The 20,867-nt window shown below is 41.6% G+C and overlaps 1 protein-coding gene across 3 annotated transcripts in view; it reads right to left on the bottom strand.

The window, feature by feature from the left end:
- thoc1 (THO complex 1) overlaps window positions 1-17,855 on the bottom strand; it is a 49,714-nt gene extending 31,859 nt beyond the window's left edge. For all 3 annotated transcript variants that reach the window (XM_055634176.1, XM_055634177.1, XM_055634178.1), the window contains exons 1-7: window positions 17,707-17,855; window positions 4,704-4,777; window positions 4,363-4,423; window positions 3,252-3,318; window positions 2,321-2,439; window positions 1,514-1,562; window positions 896-991 (exon numbers count right to left, since the gene is read on the bottom strand). In XM_055634176.1, the coding sequence (XP_055490151.1) occupies window positions 896-991; window positions 1,514-1,562; window positions 2,321-2,439; window positions 3,252-3,318; window positions 4,363-4,423; window positions 4,704-4,777; window positions 17,707-17,754 (514 nt within the window). In that variant the 5' untranslated portion in view covers window positions 17,755-17,855. The remainder of the gene's footprint in view (window positions 1-895; window positions 992-1,513; window positions 1,563-2,320; window positions 2,440-3,251; window positions 3,319-4,362; window positions 4,424-4,703; window positions 4,778-17,706) is intronic.
- Window positions 17,856-20,867: the final 3,012 nt, after the last annotated feature.

Here is a 20,867-nt window from a genome sequence, read left to right as displayed (position 1 = left end):
CGCCACAACATCATACTTCCAGATGTCAATCCAGGCTCTAAGTTCATCCACCTTTCTTACAATGCTCCTAGCATTAAAACATACACATTTAAGAAACGCACCATCTCTTATTCTCTGTTTATTTTCTTTTTCTTCTCTCTCCCCTACATTTTGGGTCAGAGTGCTACCATTCTCTGCCTCCTGCCTTTTACACACTGACTGCTAGCTTTCCCAATTCGAGTCCCTCCCCCCAACCATACTAGTTATAGTCTCCCCAGTAGCCTTTGCAAATTTCCCCGCCAGGATATTGGTCCCCCTCGAGTTCAAGTGCAACCCGTCCTTTCTGTACAGGTCGCACCTTCCCCAAAAGAGGTCCCAATGATCCAGAAACTTGAATCCATACCCACTGCACCAGTCCCTCATCCACGCATTTATTCTCCACCTCGCTCCATTCCTACTCTCACTGTCGCGTGGCACAGGCAGTAATCCTGATATTGTTACCTTTGCAGTCCTTCTCCTTAACTCTCTACCTAACTCTAAATTCTTCTTTCAGGACCTCTTCTCTTTTTTTACCTATGTCGTTGGTACCTATTTGTACCACAACCTCAGGCTCCTCTCCCTCCCATTTCAGGATTTCTTGGACACGTTCAAACACATCCCTGACCCATATATTTCGAGTTTTCAAAGAAAGTGAATATAACCATCATTGAACACAAGAACAAATATTACATATTAAGGATGTGGAATTTGATGACTATTGTACAATCAAAAGCGATCCAGGAGAAAAAAAAGGTGTTGATTGAGGTTGATTGAGACACAAGGAAGTGCTGGGATCTCTCTGAAAACCTGGATTGAGCGCTGTACAGTCACCACAAAAATAAATGAAAATTCTTGTCACACGGTTCTAATTTCGTACCTGACTTTTCTGATAAAGGAAACAATCTAGCCAGGAATAGCTGGATTCTTCCACAGAAAACAGTGTTCTGCGACTTGGAAAGTCTTCGTAAGAGATCTGAAAAATTATTATAGTTAACATTTAAACAAGTACGGAAACATGCCCTTTGGCCCAACTTGTCTATACTGTCTAAGATAAACCCTCTGAGCTAGTCTCATTTGTCTATGTTTGACCCATATCATTTCTAAACTTTTCTTTTCTATGTACCTGTCAACCAAATGTGCCTTGTCTGAATCTGCTGGCAAGGTTGATAGCTAGATAATCCTTCCTTTTTATTAGTAAGCATAACAGGTATGAAACAGCTGAGTGACTTTCTGGGCCATTTCAGAGAAGTTTTAAAGAATGGCATGCATTAATACAGATTTGGAATCACAGAGCATACTGTATAAGAATGACAGATGTCCACATATGAAAAACATCAGTGAACCAACATGTGTTTACAGCAACAATCCATTGGTTATATGCTATTGTTACTAATGCCTAGAAAGAAGAACTTTACAAAAAAATATCATGAAGAGCAATATTGTTGTTCCAATTTGTAAGAGTCCAGACAAGATCTGCTGATTTGTTCTCACTTACCATTGCACATTCTTAATAAGTAGTTTTTGCCAGCAGAGTAGAATGTTGCCTGAAAGGAAATAACAAATGTTACGACAACTACTTCACAAAGCTTACACTACAACCCCACTCACACATTTCTTTCTGATGTTTTTTTCAAAATGGACAATGAGCCGAATATGATGCCAAGTTACACTAATCTCCTCTGCATGAATGTGATCACAATCTCTCAATTCCCTGCATATCAATACGTCCATCTAAAAGCCTCTAAAATGCCACTATCATATCTGCTTCCACCACCACCCCTGGCAGCATGTTCCAGGCACCCACCGTTCCATATTAAAAAATTGCCCCGCACATCATCTTTAAACTTAAAGCTATAATCTCTAGTCCGTAGCATATCCACTCAGGGAAAGAGTTCTGGATGTCTACACTATCCAAGCCAGTTAGTGAATTATGCTCTGGGAAGTACCCATTACCATCTTTTACTGCGAATAGCAAACTAATTGTATTTAAAACTGAGATTTCTGTATATCATTTATATTATGCATCTGAACAAAAATTTATTTTTTTACACTTCATTCCGTTCTTTGACCAGTCATGAAAGCAAATTTCATCTCATGTACCTGGTATTTTGCAATGGAAATCATTTTAGGGAGTATATCATCATTACTTCATGTCTGCATCTCCAAAGGTGACGAATTTGTTTTAAATTCATGATAACAACGAATGAAAAGTTGATTTGTGAAATATAAATTCATACTATGTTTCTCAGAAAAAAACACAATTGTCAATTTATTTTGAACAATTAATTCAAGCATTACTCACAGATTTCCAAGTTCCAACATTCTTTTCTACGAAAGTGAATATTCTGTCACATTGATCAAGAGGAAGGCAATCAAGTACATCACCAAGCAGTATGAAGGGTGTTGTTGCAGAGCAAATACCTACACACATACAAATGATCAAATTATTAGCTGAAAACATATGTGTTAGCTTTAAAAATGTTATTGAATTTTGATAGAACACAGAACAGTACAGCACAGGAACCAGCCCTTCGACCCACAATGTATGTGACAGATACGAGGCTAAGTTAAACCAATCTCCTTTGCCTGCACATGATTAATATCCCTCCATTCCCTGCATATCTATGTACCTGACTAAACGCCGTTTAAACTCCATTATTGTATCTGCATTCACCAACACTGAACCTGGCAGCATACAGTGTCCCCCATAATGTTTGGGACAAAGACACATCATTAAATTATTTGCCTCTGTACTGCGCAATTTGAGATTTGGAATAGAAAAAAAATCACATGTATTTAAAGTGCACATTGTCAGATTTTATTAAAGGGTATTTTTATACATTTTGGTTTCACCATGTAGAAATTACAGCTGTGTTTATACATAGTTCCCCCCCCCCCCCCCCCCCATTTCAGGACACCATAATGTTTGGGACACATGGCTTCATGGGTGTTTGTAATTGCTCAGTAGTGTTTAAATGCCTCCATCGGGCAGGTATAAGAGAGCTCTTATATGATGGGAATAATCCTGTAAATATTATTAAATACACACCAATTTTATGTAAAAACAATATTTTCATCTTTTTCAAAGGATTCTGCATAGTAAATATCATGCGCTGCATATATTCTTGATTATAGACAAATATATTTGAATGGAATCCTCAAAACTACAGATTGCCACAAACGTATTTAAACAACAGCACTCTTTTAAGATGTAGTTTTAAACACATAATTACCTTCTGTGACTCCATTAATGCTAAGAGAGATAATAGACAAGAACTCTTCAAATTCACCTTGTTCTAACTAAAAAAAAACAGAACAAAAAGCCATAAAAAGTCTCTGTATCATACACCAGTGGTCCATTTGTTTAAAGTCATACATTTGATTTTCCCCATTAAATTTACCTAAGAAATTCGTACAACAAAAATTTTACTTCCCCCGACGCAAATAATCAACCTACAAACCTGTACTTCTTTGGAATGTAAGCTGATTAAAATCATGCCAAACTAATAAGACTTAATTCAAAACAATTTCAAAAATGTAATAGAACAGAAGAAAGTGGTTATTAAAGTTGAGCAGTTACATAGAAAAGGGGGGTAAATGCCATAAGATGATTTGTCACCGTCAAAATCTTGGAACTTCTCCCTAAAGTACCCGAGTGGTAACTTCACTTTGCAGACTGGTGCACATCACTTCCAGAAATCAAGCAAGAAACTATCTGCTGGAGTAACAAAGCAGGTCGAGTATATGTGTGGAAAAAGGAATGGTCGACTTTCCAGGTCAAATTTCTGTAAAAGTACTCTCTAGAAATGGGACTGGTCAAGGGCATGAAAAGTCAACCTTGCTCCAATTGTCTGTTTCCCATGAATAAAAAGGTGTATGTTTAATAAAAATCAGTACGCTAAAAATCAAATAAATCCTTTACATTTTTAAATCTTGACTGTAGTTTCATGACAAAAGATGTACAGCTAAATTGGAAAAGGGCTAACTGCCATAAGATGAATGGTGATTTTTCTAGTAAAGTCCTCTTGCCAGCATCATCTTGAAATAAAACAGACAAATATAATTATCTGCTGTTTGAATGCATTATTGCTGCCACTGGCAATATTTGGCCTTGACAGATTACCTGGAAAGAAATTTACAAACATAATTGGAAACTTGCTTTATTATTATCATGTGATAGTGAAAAAATGTGTGTGCATGCTATCCAGTTAAATCATGCTATATATGAGTATTACCAAGCCATACAAAAGTGCTGAATATAATGTTACAGCTTCAAAGAAAGTACAGACAGAAAAGTACAGGGGCCATGATGAGGTACGTTGGGAGATTACGACTGCTACTCACAATTTTTTCTTCAAGAATTCCTCTGAATGCTTGATCCAGTGTAGTTTTCTTCTCTGTTTCTCTACATTTAGAAACAAATAGTAATTCTAAAAACATTAACTAAAATAGAAAAGCCACAGAAACATCAGCACCTGGTCAAGTTGATCATTTAAAAAGTGTTATTTTACAGGAAACCTGTGTTGCTGGAAAACTGTTCCATGACAATTTTCCATAAACAAATCCACATCAAGAAACAAAGTAAATTTTATTCCACATGTAAAGGTTTTGGGCAGTGAATCGTACTTTCTACAAGGATCAATTTCCATTAACCAAATGCCCATAATGCAGGGATAACCTCTTACCCTCCACTCAACTGGCTGAATACAAGGGTCAATGGCTTGACATTTTTGCTCTTCACAGCTTCTTTTGTACATACCTAGTGAAATAAAAGTAAATTTCAATTAATAATTCTCAAAATGTGTTACGTTTAGTATTCAGTGTGGTCTTATTGATTGTGTGGGTGAAGATTTAACAAAATTGTGTTTGCATTTGTAAAAGTTTAATCTTCCTGTTGTGCAATTACACATATAGTGCCCTTTATAATGTTTGGAACAAAGCCCCATCATTTATTTATTTGCCTCTTTATTGCACAATTTGAGATTTGTAATAGTAAGATTAAACGAGAACTTACCAGTTTGAAGTTTGATCTTTATTTTATGAGGAGTTACGATGAGGGAATACGTAAAGAAGGCCGTTCAGCCACTCGTGCGTCAATCTTCAAAGCAGCGGTGTGAAATCACAGATAATAATAACAGTGACTGAAGTATGATAGTAAGATGAAAGACTAGAACTACCAGATGAGCTTAACGAGGGCTGGGAGCGGAGGGCACGTGTTCCCTCATCGTAACTCCTCATAAAGTAAAGATCAAACTTCAAACTAGTAAGTTCTCGTTTAATCTTACTATTTTACTTCGGAGTCACGGGAGTGACTACGTGAAGATTTCAAAGCTCTGTGATTTCATGCCGTGAGAAAACAAGTCTACACAACCACAACTGCCTCATTGACAAAATGAGGGAAAACATTCATAATGCATACAGTCATGACATAGATTTAAACATGTTGATGCTGTTAAATAACCAATAACAATAGTCACATCTCTCATCCGGATGGAACCTATAACAGAACATAAAATAAATTGAGAATACCTCTGGTCTGGCAACGGGTTATTATAAGATGTTTGAAACATTGTTCGTTTGACCACACTACAGCCGTTATGATGTGGTCCAGCGGAACGTAATTAACCCTTGCTGCTGCTGTTAAAGCAGCCCTGATGGAGCGAGATCCAGATCAGTATCTACTCCTGCATACCTCAACTCCGTTTTAACACCTGACAAGATCTGAGCAGATAGGTTCTTATAACGTCTTTTGTAACTAACAATCATAGTTAACAGAGTCTCAAAGGCTCTTGGTGAGCTTGACGTATTGTTGTATATGTGTGTCCCCACAAAATGAGAAATCCCATGGTATGTCTTATTTTAGTTATTTTAAGATCTGACACCCCTACTGCTCTGCTTAAATTAATTATAGCATAAAATACTATGCATATATTTGCAGATGTAATCATCCTCTCCTGTCACAATAATGTAGCGAATGACCTGTTGCGCTAACCAGCGCCAGGAGGATAACTACCTAATGAGGTCCGATCAAAGCTATGAGGTCCGATCAAAGCAAAGAATGTAGCTGGAACCCCCTCGTTCAAATAGTGTTACACAGTGTCAATCTCCCATACTGCATTGTATTTGTCCTGGAAAACCTGTGTAACAGATATCCTTTACTAACTCGATATCCAAGGTGAACACAACAACTTAGACCTCGTTAGCTGCAGTTAGTCTGATGGAAAGCCCCTTGGCACAGTTAATGATCCTATAATTCAATATTGTCAAATACCATTTAAATGAACTGCAATAACTCAGAATCTGTACCATTTTAAATCTAACATCAGCATTAAACAAACGCTTCCCATCTCCTGAAGCAGCAAAATACCGCTTTTTGGTACCATTCCAGCACTGTGAATACATACAAAAATAGGCATGAGAAACCCAAGCCGTAAGCAGTCTATTGAGAATCTGTAGAACATATATTGATTTTATCATGCAACGGCTGATCTTTCAAGCCGCAGGCTGGACCAGCAAATTACGTTTAAATAACCATATAATGTTGCATTATTATTATTCCCGACAAATCGGGAATCAAACCGCATAGGCCAATTCCACAGCTGGAACCTAAAGCGACTCTTGATGACTCTATTCCAAGACAAGTCGTCAAGTGAAGTTTATTCGTCACATACACATAAGAGATGTGTAGTGAGATGAAAAGTGGCAATGCTCGCGGACTTTGTGCAAAAAGACAAACAAACAACCAAACAAACTATAAACACAATCATAAACACACACATATTCTTTTACTTATTAAATATTGGAAGGAAAAACGTTCAGTAAAGTTAGTCCCTGGTGAGATTTACAGTCCGAATGGCCTCTGGGAAGAAACTCCTTCTCAACCTCTCTGTTCTCACAGCATGGCAACGTCAGTTTGCCTGACCGTAGCAGCTGGAACAGGCCGTTGCATGGGTGGAAGGGGTCTCCCATGATTTTATTGGCTCTGGAGTTGCACCTTCTGATGTACAATTCCTGCAGGGGGGGCGAGTGAAGTTCCCATAGTGCGTTCGGCCGAACGCACTACTCTCTGCAGAGCCTTATTTTCCTGGGCAGAGCAATTCCCAAACCAGATGGCAATATTTCCGGCCAAGATGCTTTCCACAGCCGCTGCGTAGAAGCACTGGAGGATCCTCGGAGACACTCTCAATTTTCTCAATTGCCTGAGGTGGTAAAGGCGCTGCCTTGCCTTACTCATGAGTGCTGCGGTGTGTTATGTCCATCTCATACCCTCAGAGATGTGGACTCCCAGATATTTAAAACAGCTCACCCTATCCACAGGACCCCCATTTATCCCCGACTCATAAAGCAAATTTGGAGGAAGACATAAAAGACCATTCCTCATGCTTGTAGCAAGAATGTATATTTCGCCACTGTTATGCCACACATTTTGCAACCTTTAATTAGCATGAAAACAATATATCTATACTCAGTGTTGCATTGAATCAGAATTTCATAAATACTGCGTGGTCCAACACCCATTCTGTGTTGTCATTGATCTGTACTTAATGATACTCCAGCGACCAATTAGATTATGTACCTTTTACAGGATCTTTTCACTGATTGCACCCTCGTGCTTATCATATGCCACATCTTAGTGTATCAACATGAAAGTTGAGCATGCCCCTGTGCATATTCACTCAATCCCTCTTTAACCCATAATGCACTTATGGTCTATAGATAGTTGATACCAATACTGAAGAGTTAAACTCATTGCAAATCTCCTGCACCTCAACTAGTGATGACATTCGCATGTTCCCACCTTAAGCCAATAGCATCTTTTTTGCAATATAATTCATATTTATTGATCAACTACTGGAGCAATGCTGAATACTGTTTGTCCATCATAGTGGCTTTCTTAGCTTCAGCTGGCAATAGCAATTTGTATTATCAATGATCTTCATGACCCTTATTGTTTGTCATTAAGCATGCTGTCAGTTCTCCCAAATGCACAGCTGCATCACATCTATTACATCGCCAGTTAATCTAATGAATAGGAACTCCTTTATAACCACAAGGCTGTTCCAGGTTTCTATTGATTCCAATCTATTGCCCAGGGCGGAGTCACATGGCAACTATCCATTTGATAACAACCTAATTTACCGGATATGGGAAACAAATTCCTCAATTAGCTTGAAACTAAGTGGATTTTAGACAAATACAGCATCAAAATATAATCCAGACAATACATTACAATTGTTTTTGAACTCTGAGTAGTCCTTTGAATGATTTATTGTTATCATACTGTTTAACTTGCCTCATCATAACAATGCCTTCAAACATCTCTGATGATTGTACATGGAAAAACCACTAAGAAATCAGTTTGATCACCCTTCTTTCTTAATGAACAGGCCACACCTGCCATCATTTCGAGTCTGCCCTGACAATAACTCTGGCCCGGTTCTGATAATTCTCACATGTCCCAAGGCAACTCTTGCCATAATTCTGACCTTTCCTTGAAAGACAACTCCCCATATCTCCGAGCCTGTCTCAAAGGCAACCTGGCTAAAAATACTGGACCTGGCTCAACACTCTTCTGGCCAAATTCCAACCTTCTTGGAATACTAGTATTGTCCAGTTACCTGGTTAAAATGCCTCTGAGTAGATGACAATGTCTCAGTTATTTGTGTGTTGCCCAACCAATTGTAAATCTTACCAACTTGTTCGTGGTCACTTAGTTGTAGAGTAACTCTGGTCAGCTTAATGCTGCTACCAGCTTCAGTGAACCGCTTCCTGCCGATGAAGCCGTGGGGTGCGTTTCCCCCCTAAACTATGTGCTTCGCCCTTCAGGTTTTGCCTGTGGAATATGTCTCACCTGAATAGAATATTCGGCGGGTGGCTCTAACTCCCCTGATAGCGGTGTTCACTGCATTGTTGTAATGGCAACCTTGCTGCCAGAATCGTACCTCTGACATGTGCCCTTCATTCCTTGAGGTATGCTCCACGCTATACCCTCAGCCTCAGCATCAGATTACACTGACCCGGCATGTTCTCCTCTTCCATAAGGGAGACATTAAGCAGCCCTACTACAAGGCGCTGCTGGCATGACCTCTCCAACAGGTCCACCCTTCAGGGTCAGAAAATGCCCCGGTAAGCTCACCTCCTCCATGAGGGAGACATCATTGCAGCCCTTCTCCAGGTGCTGCTGCCATACATTTAAACAGCCCTATACAAGGCGCTGCTGACACGGCTTAGAGCAATAGGTCGGCACTGCCATATATTCGGCATCCCCATTATGCAGCCCTGTTACAAGGCGCTGCTGGCAAAGGCTCCCCATCTGCCCAACACTGCCATATGGCCAATTTCCACATTATTTATTTTTACCGGAATGGAACCCTCCCGGCATTAGGACTGACCACTTGGGTCGATTTATCCCATATCTTGGGGATCTCTGTGGTCTGGGCACCACAAAGCTGGTGGATTTCCCCTCCTCCGGGAATCCCGGCACACTTGTATATTACCGGAGGGAAAACCCCTACCGGCCCCAGGGCTGACCGTTCCGGTCCGTTTAACCCCTTTCGTGGGGACCCCTGCAGTCTGAAACCCGCATAATTACTGGATTCCCCTACCCAGGAACCCCAGTCTCTATATGTATATCGAAGAAAAAACCTCCCGACACCCGGCATATACGTCTACTGGAGGTCCCCTCCACGGGAACCCCAGCATTAACTTTCATATTGGAGGAAAAACCCTCTATATTGTCGGAGGGGAAACCCCCTCCCGACTCCAGATCTACTGGTGGTCCCCTCCCTGGGAAACCCCAGTATTCATATTCATATCGGGGGGAAGCCCTCCCGGCCTACTGAAGGTCCCCTTCCTCGGGATACCCCCGCATAAATTTTATTGTCGGAGGGGAAACCCCCTTCTACCACCCAGCCTGCTGGAGGTCTCCTCCCTAGGAACCCCCGCGTCTATGTGCCTATCGGAGTGAATCCTCCTGGCACCCGGAGCGCCTGGACGCCACTGACCCCCATCAGCAACGTCTTCCACGACCACCCGACATTCTCCAGCTACCCGCTCTTGGCGGCAAGAACCGGGGTTTCCCCACAGCCCATAGCTGGTTCCCTCGTCGGGCCTCGCGAATCCACCAACAGGAAATCTCTGGAAGAAGAGGTTCCTGCAGGGAATAAAACGGGTAAGAAACAAGCTTACCTTGAGTTTAAACTTACCCACGTTAGAGGGGCTTCTGCTCCCCAAGCGGCTGCCTGCACCAATGCGTCTGACGTAATGACGCACGTGCGGCTGACCGGGCCTTCTTCACGTAGTCACTCACGTGACTCCGAAGTAAAGTAGAAAAAAAAAATCACATGTAGTTAAAGCGCATTGTCAGGTTTTAATAAAGGCAATTTTTATACATTTTGGTTTCACCATGTATAAATTACAGCTGTGTTTATACATAGTCCCCCCATTTCAGGGCACCATAATGTTTGGGACACATGGCTTCACAGGCATTTGTAATTGCTCAGGTGCGTTTAATTGCCTCCTTAATGCAGGTATAAGTGAGCTCTCAGCATCTAGTCTTTCCTCCTGTCTTTCCATCACCTTTGGAAACTTTTATTGCTGTTTATCAACATGAGGACCAAAGTTGTGCCAATGAAATTCAAAGAAGCCATTATGAGATTGAGAGACAATAAAACTGTTTGAGAGATCAGCCAAACCTTAGGCTTACCAAAATCAACTGTTTGGAACATCATTAAGAGAGCACTGGTGAGCTTACTAATTGCAAAGGGACTGGCAGGCCAAGGAAGACCTCCACAGCTGATGACAAAAGAATTCATCTCTATAATACAGAAACATCCCCAAACACCAGTCCGACAGCTCAGAAACACTCTTCAGGAGTCAGGTGTGGAATTGTCAATGACGCAGAAGACTTCATGAACAGAAATACAGAGGCTACGCTGCAAGATGCAGACCACGGTTAGCTGCAAACGTTTGCCAAGAAGTACTTAAAAGAGCAACCACAGTTCTGCTAAGAGGTCTTGTGGACAGATGAGACGAAGAGTAACTTGTATCAGAGAGATGGCAAGAGCAAAGTATGGAGGAGAGAAGAAATTGCCCAAGATCCAAAGCTCATCTGTGAAACACGGTGGTGGGGGTGTTATGGCCTGGGCATGCATGGCTGCTGACGGTACTGGCTCGCTTATCTTCATTGATGATACAACTGCTGATGGTAGTAACATAATGAACACATCTATCTGCTAAAGTTCAAATAAATGCCTCAAAACTCATTGGCCGGTGGTTCATACTACAGCAAGGGAATGATTCCAAACTTACTGCTAAAGCAACAAAGGAGTTTTTCAAAGCTAAAAAATTGTCAATTCTTAAGAGGCCAAGTCACTCACGTGATCTGAACCCAATTGAGCATGCCTTTTATATGCTGAAGAGTAAACTGGTGGACTAGCCCCCATAACAAGCATATACTAAAGATGGCTGCAATACAGGCCTGGCAGAGCACTGCCAGAGAAGACACCCAGCAACTGGTAATGTCCATGAATCGCAGACTTCAAGCAGTCCTTGCATGCAAAGGGTATGCAACAAAATACTAAACATGACTACTTTCATTTACATGACATTGCTGTGTTCCAAAAATTACGGTGCCCTGAAATGGGAGGACTATGTATAAACACTGCTGTAATTTCTACATGGTGAAAACAAAATGTGTAAAAATGGGCTTTATTAAAATCTGACAATGACACATGTGATTTTTTTTCCATTACATATCTCAAATTGTGGAGTACAGAGGAAAATAAATAAATGATGGGTCTTTGTCCCAAACATCATGGAGGGAAGTGTACTTGAAGTTTGCTCCAATTGCCTGTGTAAATTAATAGCCTCAAGAATGAACCATGGAATCCAATAAATACATGTGTAACCATAAGGGACTAATTTATCAATTGTACAGACATAATAAATTTAAAGAAGAAATCTATGGTGCAATGTGCATAAAATAATAGCCTCTGCATAATAGAAAATAACAATAAAGTAAAACAAAGTCCTTCAAATGTTTCAATGTAAAGGTTTCAATTCACCCAAAAATGCTCTTCTGCACCTCATTCACTACATTTTCTATACATGATGATCAATGTCACAGGTGAATCAGATAGCAAATTAAAATCAATGTTTTCAGAAGAGTCAACACATTCACAATTTAAACACAGCAAATGCAAACGGATAGGGAGGCTGATTTCAAATGTTCTTGAATCCATTTCCACTGAAATCACAGATAGACACAAAATGATTGAGACTTCAGCACAAAAATCCACATTGGCATTTCAAGCAAGATCATCTGCCAAACATGTTTTCATAATGCAAATTGGATAGGACACCATTAATGGGTTAGAAAACACTATTTGTATTATGCATGTTGAATTGGTCACATTGCAATTTTGATGGGAAATTAGCTCTGCAGTATTCAGACTACATTGTATCTTAAGAACACATGCTGCCAGTTTCACTGCGGAGGCCATTTAAGAGTGTCACTTTGGAAACTGACAAGCAATCACATCCAATGATACTTGTGTAATCATAATCTATAAAAAATGCAATACGTTGTTCAGCCTTCAGTGTTTTTGCATCTAATAATAAACTTATAGCTATTTAACCCACCTTTATTTTTGAAACCTGCCACAAATATAACTGTTATTGCAAGTGTGCATCTCTCTAATTTGGCAATGATACCACCCTTTTGCCCCATTTGACACAAATGCTATTATAACATGTTTTTCTGTAACATGAAGGTCTTTAGGAAAGCAACTGTCGCTTTATAGCCGAACTCCCTATTCTGTATCATTACAGGTGCTGTCATTCAGGTAAGATGTTACATTTTAAACAAATTTGAACTGTCAGGTCCTCAATAAGTGACCATCTCTAGGCCATGAATTAGCCTTGCTTCACATGGAACTGAATCCTTATTTCAACATCGCAAATATGGGAAAGCGTCAGTTGGTAAGATGGTCAAAAACTGAGCACCATCTGGTTTATTTTCTGCATGTAAAGTTCGTACGCTCTCCCTGTAAAGGGCCTGTCCCACTGTACGAGGTAATTCAAGAGTTCTCCCGAGATTCCTCTGATTCGAACTCGGAGAATTACGGTGATAGCCGTTCGTAGGTACTCGGGGCTCTCGTGGACATTTTTCACAGTGCTGAAAAAACTTCATGAGTTACCGCGTTTCCCAGAGTACCTGCCGTTAGCATTACGAGCCGCTATGGGACATCCACGAGCTCCGACGTAGTCGCTACGTACTTACCACGAGTTTGATTTTTTTTAAACTCGGGAGAGCTCTTGAATTACGTCGTACAGTGGGACAGGCCCTTAACTGCGTGGGTTTTCTCCGGGTTTTCTGGTTTCTCTCTCCCCCCCCCCCCCCCCCCAAATTCCAAAAGACTTGCAAATGTGTAGGTTAATTGGCTTCAGTAAAATTGTAAATTGTCCCTGGTGTGCAGGATAGTGCTAGTCTACGGGATGATGACTGGTCGGCGAGGACTGAGTGGCACATGATTTCCACGCTGTATCTCTAAAGTCTAAAAATGATGTTCAGAATATTATTTTCTCTCATACTCCTCTGGTTTTCTTTTGAAAGCTTCTAACCAAATTGCTGTAACCACTTTCGCATTTTAGCAAGTGGTCAATTTTTTTGCTGTTTTGATGGATTTTCACTATCTTGTTATTTCTTATATTCTTGATGTATGTCAGGCTTTTGTTCGTTGGCTACAGCTTAGATTCCATTATCCCTTCCAAAGTTATTATCAAACTCAGAAAACTGCATCTCTGGTCAACCCTCTGTAATTGGATGCTCAACTTCCTCATTGGCAACACTTCCTTCTCGATAAATATTAACGCAGGATCACCACAGTTCCCTGCTCTACTCTCTATATATTTATGACTGTGTAGCCCGATTCAGCTCCAATGCCACTTTTAAATTTGCCAATGATAAATACCACCATTGTTGGACGAATAACGGGGTAATTGGGTGCAACCCCAGATTTGCATTTCTGCTTTCAGGTAAGGGTCCAGTGTTTATTAATAAAGGTACAGTTTAAAGGATAAAGATTTTTATAGTGTGAGGGAGTTGATTTAAATTGGGAGGAAGCTATATCAGTGGAGATTGGCCCCGTGGTTTACTCAGCCTGTAACATGTGGGAGATCAGGGATATGGTCGGTGTCCCTGGTGACTACGTTTGCAGGAAGTGTGTACAGCTGCAGTTCCTGGCAGACCGCATTGAACGATTGGAGCTGCGGTTGGATTCATACTGGAGCATCCAAGATGCTGAGAAAGTCATGAATAGCACGTACAATGAGTTGGTCCCACCGCAGGTAAAAAGGAAGAGGACAGAAAGGGAACGGGTGGCCACTAGCCAGCACAGCAAAGCTGTAGGCAGGTAGTGCAGGAGTCCCCTGCGGTCATCTCCCTCCTAAATGGGTATACCATTTTGGATACTGTTGGGGGAGATGGCTCATCAGGGGAAGGCAGCAGCAGCCAAGTTAAATGGCACCAGGGGTGGCTCTGCGGCACAGGAAGGGAGAAATAAGAGTGGAAGGGCAATAGTAATAAGGGACTCAATTGTAAGGGGAATAGATAGGCGTTTTTGCGGCTACAAACGAGACTCCAGGATGGTATGTCGCCTCCCTGGTGCAAGGGTCAGGGATGTCACTGAACGGCTGCAGAACATTCTGGAGGGGGAGGGTGAACAGCCAGTTGCCGTGGTACACATTGGCACCAACGATATAGATAAAAAAAGGGATGAGGTCCTACAAGGTGAATTTAGGGAGCTAGGAGATAAACTTAAAATTAGGACCTCAAAGGTAATAATCTCTGGATTACTACCAGTGCCAAAGGGCCAGTCAGAGTAGAAATAGGAGGATATTGCAGATGAATACATGGATTGAAAAATGGTGCAAGGGGGAGGGATTCAAATTTCTAGGGCATTGGAACCAGTTCTGGGGGAGGTGGGACCAGTACAAACAGGGCGGTCTGCACATGGGCTGGAATGGAACCAATGTCCTTGGGGGAGTGTTTGCTAGTGCTGTCAGGGAGGATTTAAACTAATGTGGCGGGGGGATGGGTGCAAGAGCAGAGAGGCAGGGGGTGTAAAATGAGGGTAGAAGCAATAGATAGCAAGGTGAAAAGTAAAAGTGGCAGGCAGACAAATCCAGGGCAAAAGAAGGGCCACTTTTCAACATAATTGTATAATCAGAGGATCAGTCGTGTGCTGTGTCTTCAGTGTGTCCTATACCATAAACCATATATATATATAATAAATAAACATGTTATAAAGTGCAATAGGTCCTATGTTGGAAGTAAGAGTGTTGTAAAAACAAGCCTGAAGGCTTTGTATCTTAATGCAAGGAGCATTCGTAATAAGGTGGATGAGTTGAATGCGCAGATAGTTATTAATAAATATGATATAGTTGGGATCACGGAGACATGGCTCCAGGGTGACCAAAGCTGGGAGCTTCAATATTCAGGAGGGATAGACAGAAAAGAAAAGGAGGTGGGGTAGCGTTGCTGGTTAGAGAGGAGATTAACGCAATAGAAAGGAAGGACATTAGCTTAGAGGATGTGGAATCGATATGGGTAGACCTGTGAAACACTAAGGGGCAGAAAACGCTAGTGGGAGTTGTGTACAGGCCACCTAACAGTAGTAGTGGAGTTGGGGATGGCATCAAACAGGAAATTAGAAATGCGTGCGACAAAGGCAAAACAGTTATAATGGGTGACTTCATTTGCATTTCTGGATAGGAATGGGTGATGTTTCGGGTCAATACCTACTTCAGTCTGTCAGGGGAGAGGGAAATGAGATATATGGAGGGTAAGGTGTGAAAAAGAAGAGAACAAAGGGGACGAATATCAAGTAAAATGTAGAATAGATCATTGTTGGCGAGGGGAAGGTGACAAAAAGGCATACAATGTAAAAGTTAATCAGGTGGACAGTCAGACTGGTTGGAGAATTATGATTGGGGAGGGATGGAGAGAGGGAGAAAGTAAGAGTTATTTGGAGTTAGAGAAGTCAATATTCATACCATTGGGTTGTAAGCTGCCCAAGCAAAATATGAGGTGCTATTCCTTCAATTTTCGTTGGGCCTCACTCTGACAGTGGAGGAGGCCCAGGACAGAAAGGTCAGAATGGGAGGGGGAGTTAAAGTGTTTAGTAATCAGGAGATCATGTAGACCTTGGCAGACTGAGCAGAGATTTTCAGCAAAACGATCGCCGACCCTGCACTTGGTCTTGCCGATATATAGGAGCCCACACCTTGAACGGATACAGTAGATGAGGTTGGAGGAGGTGTAAGTGAACGTCTGCCTCACCTGAAAGGACTGTCGGGGTCCTTGGATGGAGCAGAGGAAGGAGGGATAGGGACAGGTGTTGCATCTCCTGCGGTTGCAGGGGAAAGTCCCTGGAGAGGGAGTGGTTTGGGTGGTAAGGGATACCTGGGGAGGGGGTGATTTGGGTGGCAAGAGATATAATAGAAACATTTTTTTTTTAAATCTACATTGTTTTTAATAGATTTTGGCTACATGGCAACAAAAAAATGCTGAAGCTTCAGTTCACACTTCAGCTAAGGTTTATTCTAACCTTTCAGAGAAGTTTCAAGGAATAATCTGGATCATTTTTTTCTGTGTAATACTGCAGAAATGTGGCATAAGAGAAACGTCTTTCAAATGATATTTTAAACAACCTCGAGCTTACTAAAACAATCATGCACATTAAAGAATAAATTAGTTTTCTGAATCGTCTGTCTTAGAAACATAGAAATTAGGTGCAGGAGTAGGCCATTCGGCCCTTCGAGCCTGCATCGCCATTCAATATGATCATGCCTGATCATCCAACTCAGTATCCCGTACCTGCCTTCTCTCCATACCCTCTGATCCCCTTAGCCACAAGGGCCACATCTAACTCCCTCTTAAATATAGCCAATGAACTGGCCTCAACTACCCTCTGCGGCAGAGAGTTCCAGAGACTCACCACTCTCTGTGTGAAAAAAGTTCTTCTCATCTCGGTTTTAAAGGATTTCCCCTTATCCTTAAACTGTGACCCCTTGTCCTGGACTTCCCCAACATCGGGAACAATCTTCCTGCATCTAGCCTGTCCAACCCCTTAAGAATTTTGTAAGTTTCTATAAGATCCCCTCTCAGTCTCCTAAATTCTAGAGAGTATAAACCAAGTCTATCCAGTCTTTCTTCATAAGACAGTCCTGACATCCCAGGAATCAGTCTGGTGAACCGTCTCTGTACTCCCTCTATGGCAATAATGTCCTTCCTCAGATTTGGAGACCAAAACTGTACGCAATACTCCAGGTGTGGTCTCACCAAGACCCTGTACAACTGCAGTAGAACCTCCCTGCTCCAATACTCAAATCCTTGATATCCAACCATGGACCACATAACCCCAGATGTATGTACAATTACAAAAACAAAACATATTCAACAAACACGGATCCGACTGGGTCCAGTGATAAATGACAAAAGATGAAACTACATTCGTGGCATGATATTGAAACTGACACCGTGTCTCAGGTCGGTGGTAACAACCCTATCTATTCCCGTCCCACCGCAGGCCCGGCAGCCCCCTTTAACTACCCCCGGTACAGTAATCCCCGTCTCCACGCAGCATCGACAGTAAACGAGCGAGAGGAGCGGCCACGGTCGCTTACGCTGAACTTCTGCCGCGCCTCGTTAAACTGGAACACGCCGGGAGACATCTTGATCCGACACGCCGCGCGCTGCTCCCTGGGACAAAGACTGGCGGCGCCGGAGCGCCCCCTCTCTGCACTGTACACGAAGTGCAAGATTACACAGATTTGTTCCACAGACCCCCAACACTCATCAAAAGCAGCCTGGATTTCAGACCTCCACATCGCAAGAGTAATGAGTCAAGATTGTTTTATTGTCATGTGTCCCGAAACGGAACAATGACATTCTTACTTGCAGCAGCACAACAGATATGTAGATATGGTAGATAGACACAAAATGCTGGAGTAACTCAGCAGGACAGGCAGCATTTAAGAGGGAACTGCAGATGCTGGAGAATCGAAGGTTACACAAAAAAGCTGGAGAAACTCAGCGGGTGCAGCAGCATCTATGGAGCGAATGAAATAGGCAACGTTTCGGGCCGAAACCTTTCTTCAGACCCCTTCTTCGGACAGGCAGCATCTCTGGAGAGAAGGAACATGGTACTCAGACTTCAATATGAGACAAATACCATGCTAATACCAAGATATAAAAACATGAAATTGCAGATATGTTCATGTTATCAGAGCAGAATTAGCCCATTCAGCCTATCAAGTCTACTCAGTCATTCAATCATGGCTGATCTATCTTTCCCTCTCAACCTCATTATCCTGCTTTCTCCCTATAACCTCTGACACCCGTATTAATCAACTCATACCACAGATGCTAGTTTACCAAAAAAAGACACAATGTGCTGGAGTAACTAAGCAGGTCAGGTAAACATCTCTGGAGAATATGGACAGGTGACGTTTTGAGCCCGGGACTGTCAGTCCGTCTGACTGAATCAGTCAGAAGGGTCCCAACCCAACACTTCACTACATGTTCTCCAGGCATACTGCTTGACCTGCTGAGTTACTCTAGCACTTTCTGCCTTTTTTATATACTAAAATTGAGCACAAGACTGAAAGTGCTGGAGTAACTCAGCAGGTCAAGCAGTATGCCTGGAGAACATGTAGTGAAGTGTTGGGTTGGGACCCTTCTTCTGACTGATTCAGTCAGACAGACTGACAGTCCCAGACTCAAAACGTCACCTGTCCATATTGAATATGTCACAGACTGGGCTTGCACGCAATCACTGCCTACTAGATGAAATCTGGTAGCATAATCTATGTATGCTTTGAAAGGGCAAAAAAATGACACAACCGATCTGAAACATCACCCGTCATTTCCCTCACAGATGCTGGCTTGTCCTCTCCTTCAGTACTTTGTTTTTGTTCAAGATTCCGGCATCTGCAGTTTCCTGTCAGAGAGTCAGAGTAATGCAGCATGGAAATAGCCCCTCAGCACAACTCACGCGTCAGCTCTATCCACTTTGTCTCCACTTCCCATAGTTGGTACATTAAACTGAGCGAAGTCCCATCTGGAACCACATAGAGCCCCTTTCAGCACACGATATTTAGTGCAAACCAGCATCGTGCTGTTCGCGTGTATTTTTTTTGCCAATTTCATGATGTTTTTTTTCTGCCAATTCTTTAGCCAATTGCGCAATGTATTATATTCTGCATATATTTAGCTCATCAAAAAAGGGTGAGTTTCAAATATTGGTCTGTTAAGGATAGTCTTGAAATAAGAAAGTACTCTGCAATCTTAGTAGATCCTAGTTCTTAGAACAAATGGATCTAAATTTCAAAAAGCTTATTTAGAGTGATTAAGTTATTGATATTTTATGTTCTGTCAGGATAATGGTTTTTAACAGAGTGAGTGTGAATGAGAGAGAAAAAGGAGCAGATGGCTGAGTGCATGCATCTAACTTTTACTTTGCCGTAACATTAGAATATCATTAAGCTGTGAAGTGTACAGGACATTGTCAAGTTTCCACTGTTATTAGTCAATTGTCCACGAAATGCACTAAAAATTAAGTGAGCATGTGTAGAGTCACAAATGTTAAATCTTCAACAAACCATTCCATGCAGGCAGAATAACATAATACCATTGCTTTTTCTTGTTTGATTTAAAAAAATCCATGACACAATAAGATTGATAAATAGACAACAATGCTGGAGAAACTCAGCGGGTGAGGCAGCATCTATGGAGCGAAGGAAATAGGCAACGTTTTGGCCCGAATCGTTGCCTATTTCCTTCGCTCCATAGATGCTGCCTCACCTGCTGAGTTTCTCCAGCATTTTCGTCAACCTGCTGAGTTTCTCCAGCATTTTCGTCTACCTTCGATTTTCCAGCATCTGCAGTTTCTTCTTAAACAAGATTGGTAAATAGATGGTTTTAACATAGAAACATAGAAAATAGGTGCAGGAGGAGGCCATTCGGCCCTTTGAGCCACCACCACCATTCATTGTGATCATGGCTGACATGATCAGCCCCTATCAATAACCCGTGCCTGCCTTCTCCCCATATCCCTTGACTCCATTAGCCCCTACAGCTCTATCTAACTCTCTCTTAAATCCATCCAGTGACTTGACCTCCACTGCCCTCTGTGGCAGGGAATTCCATAAATTCACAACTCTCTGGGTGAAAACGTTTTTTCTCACCTCAGTCTTAAATGACCTTCCCTTTATTCTAAGACTGTGGCCCCTGGTTCTGGACTTGCCCCACATTGGGAAAATGTTTGCTAATTTTTGCAACATTTACTAATAATCTCATAAATGCAAGCATTTCTGTAAATAATAGATGTGTTTCTTTAATGTAAGTAGTAATTAAAGTAATCAATCTGAGGAAGGGTCTTGACCCAAAACATCACCTATTCTTTTTCTCCCAAGATGCTGTGTGACTCGCTGAGTTACTCCAGCTTTTTGTGTCTATCTTAAGCATTTTTAATGGATGCCTCTAGTTTTCTATCTTTTATTTGATTCAAAGTCACGACAAGTAACTTCATAAAACAACACTGTAACATGAACTAATTTTACTCGGTGTAGCAGATTCTTTGCAAATTAACATTTTACAAATATAGATTTTTACAATAAACCAACTGGTGTTTGGTTGCCCAAGAAAACTGAAAGAAAAATTGCATTTATTCTCATCTTGACGTCTCCCAAAATGTCATATGACCACTCAGGTAATCTTGTTGTGTAGTCATGAAAAAACAATGCGCTAACAGTAAGATTTTTACATATTCCGGTAGAGACCAGGC

The sequence above is a fragment of the Leucoraja erinacea genome, chromosome 4, assembly GCF_028641065.1.
Source record: "Leucoraja erinacea ecotype New England chromosome 4, Leri_hhj_1, whole genome shotgun sequence".
NCBI classification, from domain to species: domain Eukaryota; kingdom Metazoa; phylum Chordata; class Chondrichthyes; order Rajiformes; family Rajidae; genus Leucoraja; species Leucoraja erinaceus.
Note: the sequence above shows the minus strand (reverse complement) of the source record. Positions and strands in the feature narration are given on the sequence as shown.